The sequence below is a fragment of the Podarcis liolepis genome, assembly GCF_965112155.1.
Source record: "Podarcis liolepis genome assembly, chromosome: 5".
In the NCBI taxonomy this organism is placed as follows: domain Eukaryota; kingdom Metazoa; phylum Chordata; class Lepidosauria; order Squamata; family Lacertidae; genus Podarcis; species Podarcis liolepis.
In genome coordinates, this window is record NC_139556.1 from 21347086 (window position 1) to 21359348 (window position 12263).

At 44.0% G+C, this 12263-nt stretch overlaps 1 protein-coding gene across 15 annotated transcripts in view; it reads right to left on the minus strand.

The window, feature by feature from the left end:
• The window catches only part of LOC310706466 (disks large homolog 5-like), a 103447-nt gene that overhangs the window by 67198 nt on the left and 23986 nt on the right, over positions 1-12263 (minus strand). The window contains exon 1 of one of the 15 annotated variants that reach the window (XM_083502295.1): positions 8580-8698. The exons of the other annotated variants lie outside the window; for them this stretch is intronic. Coding sequence (XP_083358421.1) covers positions 8580-8673 — 94 coding nt within the window. The 5' untranslated portion in view covers positions 8674-8698. Of the gene's footprint in view, positions 1-8579; positions 8699-12263 lie in introns of those variants that run through there. 15 annotated transcript variants of the gene reach the window in all.

The window sequence follows — 12263 nt, forward strand, 5'->3', positions numbered from 1 at the left end:
ATGTCCGGAATTTCCCAGACATACCCATGATTCGGCAGTCAGAAGCAGTGTCTGGGCAGAAGTCGCTGAAATGTCTGGGAAAATCCAGGTGCATGGCAACCCATTTCGGAAGTGTAGATTTCGATGCATTGTCTTAAAAATAGCTTGTTAACTTCATTTTAAAAAAAAGATGGGGGGGGGGGAATCAACAACTAAAACAAAAACAAAGCTATGGCAACCCTACACTAGATAGGAGACTTCAGTCTTGGAATAGCCAATATGGTGCCCTCCAGGCTATGGATACAGTGAGTTGTAGTCCAAAATAGCTGATGGACACCATACTGGCTGTTCCTGGTTAAATTCCAGGATATTTAAGCTGCAAAACCACTGATTCTCTGTCTTGAACCCACCATCTTAAAACATGGAATATACAGGGAATTGTGTGCTACATTAAAAACTTCCCTAACAGGGATGCTTTCAGATGTCTTCTAAAAGTCAGATAGTTGTTTATTTTCTTGACATCTGAAACGTGTTCCACAGGGAAGGCACCACTACCGAGAAGGTCCTCTGCCTGGTTCCCTGTAACTTTGCTTCTCACAGTAAGGGAACTGGCAGAAGACCCTCAGAGGAGGACCTCAGTGTCCAAGGTGAGTGATGGGGGTGGAGACGCTCCTCCAGGTATACTGGGCTGAGGCTGTTTAGGGCTTTTAAGATCTACACCAACACCTTGAATTTTGCTCGGAAGATCCTTTAGGACCGTTGTTATATGGTCCCAGTGGCCACTCCCAGTCACCAGTCTAGCTACCGCATTCTAGATTAGTTATAGTTTCCAAGTCACCTTCAAAAGTAGCTCCACGTACAGCGTGTTGCAGCAGTCCAAGCGTGAGATAACCAGAACATGTACCACTCTGGCAAGACAGTGTGCAGGCAGGTAGGGTCTCAGCCGGCGTACCAGATGGAGAAAATGCCACTAACATGGTTGCACAAGCATATGTGCAACCATTGGTGCATTTTGCACATTGCCAAAGATGGAGGTACATTTTTTAGTTAATTGCATTTTTCTCTTTTCATGCTCTAGGTCAGCCTTTGTCAAACTGGTACTGTCCAGATGTTGATGGAGTACAGCAAGACAGCCCTGCTGTAGCCAAACAACATCTGAAGGAGCAGGCTAGTAAAGTCTGCTCTGGGCCATTTTTACCTTGCATAATCACAAGGTCTTTTCAGCATCCAGAAGGACACTTCTGAATCCACTGTGCTGAGATGCGGTGTAGTGGCTCATTGACCAACTGGGTGTGTTCCTCCCTGCCTAGGGCCCACCTCTTGACAAAGATCACGCTACCAAGACATCTGCCTGGCAGGTACGGTGAGGTGAACAGTTGCCGTTGGATCCAAGCTAAATGTCAATAAAATTTATTTTACTTGCAAGGGTTATTCCGCACGTCTTGTGGCAGGACTGACACTGAGTGCCTGCTCAGCAGAAAGCTGCAGTCCAGGGTAGCAAATATAGTGAGCCGTCCAGCTTGTTACATTTCTACACTTAACAAATGGTGTGTGATGTGGCCGTTAAGAGGCTCACTATTAGAGAACCTAATTCCACAGAAGAATTTCCGATTTCCAACACAACACCCACCCACAGAACAAGTATCAAAGGGCAAGAAATGCACCATTAAACGAGGAGATCTGCTTGCCTCTTCTTAATGCCTGCATTTAATCAAAATGGGAACTCATCCTTTCATTCCCGTAAACTCATTTGATACTGTATAACTCACAGCGGAAGAACAAAGGAGGAGATTAGAATACACAGTTTGAAAATGACGAAACGGGTATTCAGAAGGCCCAGACCTCCGCTAGGTAAAAGCAAACATTACTTCTCCAAGATTAGGCAGAGAGTGAGTTACTGCATCCAGCTCTTTCATTAAATGCTGGGAACTGGGTATTTCCCACTGCAAAATATGCCAGAGGGCAAGTCTGTAACTGCTGGCAGCAGGAGGTTTATCACATGTGTGGCTCAAGCTATTCTCTAGTAAATCAAACTTGAACAGTGGGGAGGGAAAATCAACATTATAACTCTTCAAATGTATTTATGTAAAATCAAAGGAAAACACTCTAAGCCTGACTTTTCTACCCACAAACCTTTAACATTATTATTAGCATATTAAAAAAAATGCCAGACCCAACGATCATTTGGTCTGCGTAATGCTGTGCGTGTGTTTCAAGACCAGAAATGTATTGGACTCCACTGCACGAGCCTGGCCACGTGGATTGAAGGCAAGCCTTGCTCCGACTGGCTGCACCTGCTCAATATAACACTAAGCTACCATAATGTACACATATTGCATGCACCAATACATTGTCTGAATGCTCCCACTTTGCTCTTCTTTTGGCTAAGCAGGGAAAGCAAACCATGGGGTAACTAGCTTACCATAACATCCAAACAAGCACATATGTGGTTGGCTTTCCCAACGCAAACCACAATCTGAAGGCAATACTTTTTCCTGGCCTCCTCTTGTAGTTTTGTTTTGGGGTTGTTGTTTTTTTTTTTGGGGGGGGGGGAACAAACCATGAATGCTGGTTCAGGTGTGATGCTAAGCCAGCAACACCATGGTCTGCTGCCCAGTCAACTGAGGCAAGAGTGAAGTGGGATCTCTTGAACTGCATATGCCATTTATGATTTTTAAAAACTATGCAGCTTTGCCTAGTGTTACGCATGAATGCAGAAATTATAACACTGCCCCTAGAATTGTGTTTAATTACTGAATTAATATACTGCCTTTGCTCCCAAAGGATCCCAGGGCGTGTTTGCTAACTCCCAGAAGGTTCCTAGTCCATTCATACAAAGTGCTGACCAGGCCTATGGGAACTCAATGTTGTCCTGCAAGAGAGAGGACTTGCTCAACTACCCTCCTTGAACTTTTCTGTAGCTGAGCATCACAGGGAAGATCAGGAGTGATGCTATCATCCATCCATCTTCTCATGGGGAAAACACATAATCAGCTTCCAAGGAACACAAAAGTTCTTGGACCAATTTGAAAGCCACCACATTGCCCAAAGACACCTCTCTGACTAATGAAGCCCATCAATTAACCTGTTTAGATATCCAACCTTGAGAAAAAACAGGGAGGGAGACAAAAGACACCCCTTTGTCTGCAACAAGTGTATGGAAGTACAAGAAGTGTCAAAATGCATGCTTTCAGTAAGTGCAGCAGAAAAGGGGGAATCCCCAGGCAAATTGTGTGTCAGTGGGGTGGGGAGCAGAAAGCAAAGGAGTAGGAGAAAACATTTGAAACCCAATGCATTTCAGACCTCACAGCTGCTTCATCAGGGAGTTTCAACTACTGAAGTTCCACCTTTTGTTATATAGGGTTGCCTTTCCTTCCACTGTACAGGCTGCCAGCTCTTAAGCCTGAGAGATGCTCCCACTCCAGTACTTCCTATATGATTTTTTTAAAAAAGAAATGGCTTCAGTTTGTTATGACAGGAAAGAAGCTGCTTGAGGCCTGCCTGAGGGGAAAAGAAGCTGAAGGAGTTACACTGGTCACCTCAATGGAAATGATGTTGTGTGTCAATCCAAAATCAAATCATGGTAACCAAGCCACAAAGACCATCTATGGGCCAATAAATCATGGCATATGCCCCCTGTGCTCAGCAGACGGTACCACACTTCTAAAAGATAAAGAAGCTATTGCACTGCGCTGGAAAGAACATTACCAACATCTCCTTAACCGCAACCCCCTCGTAGCTGCTGAGGTCCTCACAAATTCCGCAAAACAAGTTAGAGATGAGCTTGCAGTATCTCCAAATCTGGGAGAGTTATGTACAGCTATTACCCAAATGGAAAACAACAAAGCCAGCGGACCTGATGGGATACCTGCTAAAGTCTCCAAAGTGGGTAGAATTGAATTTACACAACAACTTCACAAGCTCATTGAAAAAATCTGGGAGAGAGAAGAGATCCCAGCAGATTTTAGGGGTGCCAAAATTATCGATCTCTTTAAAAAAGGTGACAGAACTGATTGCGGAAACTACTGAGGCATCTCTCTATTAGCTGCAGCTGGCAAAATTCTTGCAAGGATCTTAGCTAACCATCTCTTAACAATATCCAAGGTGACCCTTCCTGAATCCCAAAATGGTTTTCGGCCTTCTAGGGGGACATTGGACATGATTTTCACTGCTCGACAGCTTCCAGAAAAATGCAGAGAGCAAAACCACCCCCTGTATATTGCGCTTATTGACCTGACTAAGGCTTTCGACACTGTAAATCGTAATGCCCTGTGGACTGACCTTCTGAAAATTGACTGCCCAGATAAATTTGTAAACATCATTCGGCTCCTCCATGATAATATGATAGCAACAATCGCAGATAAAAATGGCTCTCAAAGTGAACTATTCACTGTGGGATCAAGTGTTAAATAGGGTTGTGTTATTGCCCCAACTCTATTCATTATTGTCATCTCCATGATCCTACACTTTGTCAAAGGGAAACTCCCAACCGGAGTAGAAAACGTGTATCGAACAGATGGAAAGCTCTTCAATTTGAGAAGGCTGAATGCAAAGAGTAAGGTTACCATAACTTCCGTCATAGAGATTCAGTACGCTGATGACAACATGGTGTGTGCACGCTCAGAGGATGACCTCCAAACCATCCTAAATATTTCGCAGAAGCTTACAAAAAGCTTGGCCTATCACTGAACATTCAAAAAACCAAAGTGCTGCCCCAACAAGTACAAAATAACCCCTTTGCAGCACCACAAATCCAACTCAATGGTGTAACGCTGGAAAATGTTGATCACTTCTTCTGCCTGGGCAGTTATCTTTCCACAAGGGCCGACACTGATGCCGAAATCCAGCATTGCCTGAGCTCTGCGAGCGCCGCTTTCTCCTGATTGAAGTGCAGAGTGTTTGAGGACTGGGACATTCACAGGGAAATCAAAATGCTTGTTTACAAAGCTATTGTACTACCAACCTTACTGTATGCTTGTGAAACATGGACCACTTATAAACGCTATCTCCAACTCCTCGAAAGATTCCCTCAACGGTGTCTCCAAATTTTTTTACACATCACTTGGGAAGACAGGCAAACTAATACCAGTGTACTGGAAGAAGCAAAGATCACCAGTGGTGAAGCAATGATTCTTCAACATCAACTTCGTTGGACTGCTCCTGTTGTGCGAATGCATGATTATCTTCTCCCAAAGCAACTACTCTATTCCAAACTTAAATATGGAAAGTGTAATGCTGGTGGTCAACAAAAGAGGTTTAAAGACTGTTTCAAGGCAAATCTAAAAAGATGTAGTATAAACTCTAACACTTGCCTGCGAGCGCTCCAATTGGAGAACAGCCTTTACCAAAGGTGTCATGGGCTTTGAAGCCACTCAAACTCAAGATGTAAGGGAGAAACATGCTAAGAGGATGGCACACTTGGCAAATCCACACCGTGATCAACTCCTGCCCAGAAACCAATGTCCCCACTGTGGAAGGATGTGTGGTTCCAGAACTTGCCTCCACAGTCACTTACAGACTCATTGCTAAAACAGTGTTTATGGAAGACAATCTTACTTGGCTACGAGTGATCACCAAAAAAGAAGGAAGAAGACACCAATGAAAGAAGCAAAAGGAAATCCCACCAGGGTGGGGACCTGCTTGATCTTGGAATTTGCTTAGAAGCTTCTATCCACATTTTTTCTGCCTCCATAACTGTTCCCTCTTCCTGCATTTGAGTGTGTGTTTTGGGAGGGGGAGGGGTATTTCAGAAGCCACCCTCTGGTCCTGTGCACGAGTGAGGCCTAGTCTGCAATGTGAGACCAGGGGGAAAGTGCAGACAAGTGCCTTCTGTGTTTGTGTTTCCGTTGCTTTAGTCATAGGTAATAGCTAATTCCTTCAAACAACGATATAGATATTGTTACTGAGCTATTCCTCACTGCCATAATAACCCTTAACTGATCTGGACCCTGTGGTCATCACTTGAGGCCCTTCTTTGTGTGCCTCCTCCACAAGAGGTTTGGAGGGTGGCAACACAAGAACGGGCCTTTTCTGTGGTGTCTCCCTGTTTATGGAATGCTCTCCCCAGGGAGGCTTTCCTAGCACCTTCATTACATAGCTTTAGGCACCAGTTGAAAACATTTCTCTATAACCAGACCTTTGGCTGATTAACATTCTATAGCCTTTTAAACGTATTTATGGGAGGGGGTTATGATTGCTGGTGTTGCTATTATTATATATTTTGTGTTCTCATTTTATATTTTTATGTTGTGAACCACCCTGTGATCTTTAGATGAAGGGCAGAATGAATGAATGAATGAATGAATGAATGAATGAATGAATGAATAAATAAATAAATAAATAAATAAAGTGTGTTTTTTTCTGAACACTGGAGTGTTAAAATGTGCATATTTTGATTTTGTGTGTATAATAACCAGACCCATTTTAAGACCTGCATGACTATTAGTTATTAGGTAAATCTGCCACAGCATGCTACTGCGATTGTCTAAAGACCCTAATTTACTAGAACATGCGTTGTTGTTGTTGTTGTTGTTAATCATTTCATTTCTATACTGCTTTATATTTTTAGAGGGGGGAAATCTAAAACGTGGTTTAGACTACATTATAACATCAAATAAAACAATCTAGAGGGGGGGAACCATCAACGAAGTCAAATGCAACACATGTTTCTACCGAGACTTGATAACACTAAATGCAGAAAGGAAACCACTAAGTTTCACTAAAAAAGTGCTGACTATGAACTTCACAGCTTTGTCAACCAGCTTTGGATACTCATTTGATTCATCTTCCCACTGAAACACAGTACCTATCTACACACACACACACAGTGGCATTCAACTACATTTTACTCAGAGTAAGCCTATTTAAATTAATGGACCTAAATTGATGATGCTAAATCATTTCAATGGGTTTGAGTACAACATAGGGTATGTTCACACTGGTGGCTTGAAATGCAGCAAGGTCACCCCCCCCCCCGGCTGCATTTCAAGCCACATTTGTGCAGAGTTCTTCATGTCAGAGAATGGGTGGGGACGTCTTCACTCTATGCGCACAAACATTTTGGTTTCCCTGTCTCTGTGACCCTCCTGGAACTCCTGTTCATTAAGCTATCTTTTATATTCACTTGTTTGCTCATCTGCACTGCACAACAGCTGTTAGGGTATGTTCACATTACCACTTACTCTGCATCCAGTTTTCTAATTGGCTTGAAGCTTGTGAGACACAGAAAACACACAAAGCATCAGTATTAGTGAAGAAACTGCAGGACTGGTTTAGATTATGGCTAACAACGTGTGAATGTGGCTTCTAAAATTAGCAGCGGGAGTGCCTTGGCTGTGGAATAAGTGGTAACATGACTATATTCTTAGCTGAGTATCACTCACAACTATTGCCCTATCCAACGGTAAAAGATTAGTACCTCCTCAGGACATATGTTCATGAAAACAAAGGAATCCCCAAAACATAAGCAACACTACAAAAGGATAGCACAGAATTAGAGAAGGTGAACTCCATGGATTTAGTCACAGCGGCTGGTGTAAAATAACATTTCCCACTAACTTTATATAATTCCCCTTTTCAGGATAAGTATAGGGCAAAACTGACTAGGCAGCTGAATTTAAGTTTCCTAATTCACAAAGGAAGAACGCAGCATTTTGTTTATGCTGATACTGAGGAAAATGTTGCACAAAGTACTCCAGAACAAACCATGTGGATCAAATGTCCACATTCTTATTTATCAGTTCTATATGCTGAAGGGTATGTGCACATGTGCATCTCTTAGTAAGCCTTCCTATATTAGGAAACTAAGAATTCAACTAAGGCTGTAATCTTATGTAGTGCTGTGGGTCACCTGTGATGTACCTGTGCATGATGATGTCATCATACACCTCACTATATTCAATACAAGGGTACACCTCTTCTTTGCTGAAGCTCTGAGAAAAATGCTGTTTCTCTAGTAGGGGTGGGGCCTCTGGCCCATATGCCTGATTAGGCACAGCACAAGTCTCAATTTGGCCCACAAGGCGTATCATCACTAGTCATGCCCAACTGCCTCATACCTGATATCTCATGTGACATCAGATGTGGGGCAAGTATAAATGTGGCTACAAAGGAATAATCAGCAGCTTAAATCCTGATAGGTGCTGTTGGAATACTCTCTCTCTCTCTCTGCCAGTCAGCTGATTGATGCTGGAAGCACACCTTCAAAGAGGGTCGCTATAATTGCCCATGAGTTGGTCAACCATTGCAGCAAGACACCCCCCACTGAACTATGACAGGTGTCAATCGACTGACATCTTTACGGCATTGTGTGATTGACAGGTGGTGGTCCTGCCTTCATGTCAAAGCTGGCCAATGGCAGGCTGGGGACCGAGGGATCTAATTTCTAATTTGTTGGGCAGATCCAAGTCCCCCACCCCTGTTCTATAGAATATAACGGAAACAAGCTATGGGTGAATAAAAATTGACTGTGACATCACTGAGGCATATGCAGCACCTAATCTCAGTTTTTAAATGGTTTTAGATTTCTTTTTTTTAAGAGGCATGACAGATGGGCATGTAAAACAAGCAGCACTTAAAATATAAAAAGGAGGGCAGCTCACCTGAAGGTCTGGTTGCTGAACCAGCTTTTCTACATAACTGAGCGAGGTCTGTTATGTAGGTTGTGCAGGTGGATGGAGAACATGCACACACCATGGATCAAGTCCCTGCTGTGACTCCTTGTCAAAGAAATGAACAGATTTACCTCCACCTGAACACGTTGCTGTAGCTTTGGTGACATTGCATCCCAAACTGTGACAAAGACCCATTTTCAGTAGAAAACTTCACCCTGTGTTCTGTATCAATATGGGTGAATACATTCACAGCTGATCCTTCATTCCTGGAATCCAGCAAATTAACAAAACAAAGCTTAGACTGCAGCCCTAGACACAAGGACCTGGGATATTCTCTCACTCTGGTTAATTCAGATTGTTCTTTGCAATACAGTGACTGAACAACATAAACCCATTTATTATTTCTAGAGTGACCTTGACCTAGCTTACCTGGTTACTCAAAACAGCAGCAGGCTAGACTGGGGTGGGGGTGTCAAGGAACATGTATTTCTATTGTCAATCAAAGCACCATCTCCTTTATCCCCAATTACAAAGAGCCACTGGGAATGGTGATTAAGAGTTTTGGGTCAAGGTGCCATCTGCATGCTGATGACACACAGCTACACACAGCTCTATCTCTTCATAACATCTGAATCAGGAGAGGCTGTGCAAAACCTGGGGCAGAGCCTTAGAAGCAGTGGTGGAATGGATGATGGAAAATAAGCTGAACTGGAATTCTGGCAAGACAGGGGCAATGTGGGTGACAGTTTCCTGCACCTGAAAAGCTGGTCAATTGCCTGCCCTGTATAGGATTACACTCCACTTGAAGGAGCAGGTACAGTTTTGGGGGGTGCGCACCTTGATCTACCTGTCATTGGAGGCCCAGATAGCTTCAGTGGCATTGGTGATTTCAAGGTTGGATTACTGCAATGCCTGTGTAATCTGGCAGTGCCTACCTCCTTTTGAAAGTCATATATCATGTGAACACAGCACCATTAAAACATGGTTCTTTTACTTGTTGGGCATCCCAGCCCTACTCAGATATGAGTCTTTGGTCTATTAGCAGCTAGCCCAGTGTTTCTCGAACTTGGGTCCCCCATTGTTGGTGGACTATAACTCTCATCATCCCTAGCTGGCAGGACTAGTGGGGACCCAAGTTTGAGAAATGTGGATCTAGTCATTTGAAACTGTCACCTCCAGGCAACCAGCCCACCCACAGTATTATTAATTCTATAACAGCACCTACAGCTATTAGCACTGGTCTTAACACTGTATCAGAGGTACACGGAGCCCACCAACAGGTGGTTGCCTACAAAAAGGGCTTGTCCTTTGGATTGGTTCTGGACTAATTGGTTTTGCAGCTCTTGGTTTTTTTTTTAATGTTTATGTGATTTTGATTTATCTGATCTCTTTCATTCCCCAACCATTCGATTTCCTTAGATCGCAAGCCTGTTTGGGACAGAACTATTACAAATTTATGGGTGGGGGGAGAACTGCTGCAAGTTATCTTGAGTCCACAGGACTGGGTCAGGAACAGGAGAGCAGGTACCAACCTCTTTCATCTGTTATGGGATGAACAAGTGAAATAGTCATTGAAGAACACTCTGAAAAGGGGAGGAGCCAAATGGTTCTTGGTTCCAATAGTGACCATGTAGAACAGTCACTGAAGGTTCTGTTAGCAAGGGGCCAGAACTTGCTGTTGTCTTTTAAAAGCATTTGAGCTTTAACAACTAGCTTTCAACTCTACTCACAGCACAATCTGTCACTGGCTGCGAGGTTGGGAAACTCTGATGCAAGATTGCATTCAAGGGAAACCTTTGGCAAACTATTGGGAAAACACATAGGCACACACCTCATCTTTGTTCTCCCTTTTGGCAAACATTTATTAATTTTCCTTTGTAGAATGTGAGCCATTTAATTTAGAAATCAAGGGAGGTGATTAACGACTGAGCAGCAAAATCCCACCATTGGGATGCAGCCAACGAGGAGCTGATCGTAATTGTATGTGAATTGTGCCTCTTCTACTTCCCCAGATTGGGATAGATGGTGGCAAAAAAAATCCTCATCACACAGGCAGCCAACTACTCTAGGTGTCTAATTTCTATAGGCATCGCATTTTGATAACTGGCAGCTTATTCAGAGTGGAAGGATTAAAATATCCTTATGCTTTCTAGCATTAGAGGTAAGGAAACAGCAACCTATAGTTCAATTTAAAAATATTAATGCACCACTTTGATTTGCTGAATTTGTGTTAAGTCACCAGTCAGATTATTTATTTATTTATTTATTTATTTATTTATTTATTTATTTAGGGGGTGGTTGATGTTGTTGAACTGGCTGTATTGAAGAAGAAAGCTATGCTGTCCTTGTTCTTTTTAAACATTGAATGTGGAAACAGAAAATATGGGGTAGAAAAACCCCCAATAACTGCACTGAAAAAAGCAGGGTGCTTTTAAACCTCGGGTAAAGTCTTCAATTAGTTTTGTTTTCAATAAATGCACTTTTAAAGCACACACACATTTGCTCCAATGCAATATAACCTAATTGGGATTACTCAATTGCCTGTGCCTTTCAAGTTAACTGCCTGGTGCTTTTTTATTATGATTGAAGGGCAGTCATCAGGGAGCATAATTTTTAAAACTTAACATTGCATCACTATTACATTTAATATTATCATGCACTTCAAGTGCCTCTCCATTAGATTGCTGCACTGCAGCAATTAGCACTTTTATTGAAATTATCTTCAAGCAAAATGGAAATTAAAAGGAGATGGGGTATTTAAGGCATAATAAGGCTTCATATATAGAAGCTCACCCATGCAATTTCCCATTCAACTGTGCAATTAAGATCTGGCTCAGACACGGCCTCATCATGTAAGAAGTGCATACAGTGGCATACATAAACTTCCACTGCAGCAGTTGCTGGTACAGTGGTACCCCGCAAGACGAATGCCTCGCAAGACGGAAAACCCGCAAGACGAAAGGGTTTTCTGTTTTGGAGGCGCTTCGCAAGACGAATTTCCCTATGGGCTTGCATCGCAAGACGAAAGCCCATAGGGAAATGCTGGCGGTCGGGAGCAAAGACTTTCGCCCACAGCCGGCCTTCAGAAGAGGACCTCTTCTGAAGGACGGCGGGGGGCAAAAGTCTTTGCTCCCCCCCGCCTGCCTCCCCCCCGCCTGCCCCGGGTGATCTTAAAATGCTGGCGGGCGGGAGCGAAGCGTTCGCTGCCGACCCCCAGCATTTTAAAATCTCCAAGGGACAGCAGAGAGGTCTCTGTCCCGGGGAGATTTTAAAATGCTGGGGGTCGGGAGCGTTCGCTGCCGACCCCCAGCATTTTAAAACGCTGTTCCGAAGCGGGGGGCGGGAACAGCTGCCCCAGCCGCCCCACTTCGGAACGATGTTCCGAAGTGGGGAGGTGGGGCGGGAACAGCTGCCCCAGCCGCCCCACTTCGGAACGATGTTCCGAAGGGGGGAGGTGGGTCGGGAACAGCTGCCCCATCCGCCCCACTTCGGAACGATGTTCCGAAGGGGGGAGGTGGGTCGGGAACAGCTGCCCCATCCGCCCCACTTCGGAACGATGTTCCGAAGGGGGGAGGTGGGTCGGGAACAGCTGCCCCAGCCGCCCCACTTCGGAACGATGTTCCGAAGGGGGGAGGGGGGCGGGGACAGCTGCCCCAGCCGCCCCACTTCGGA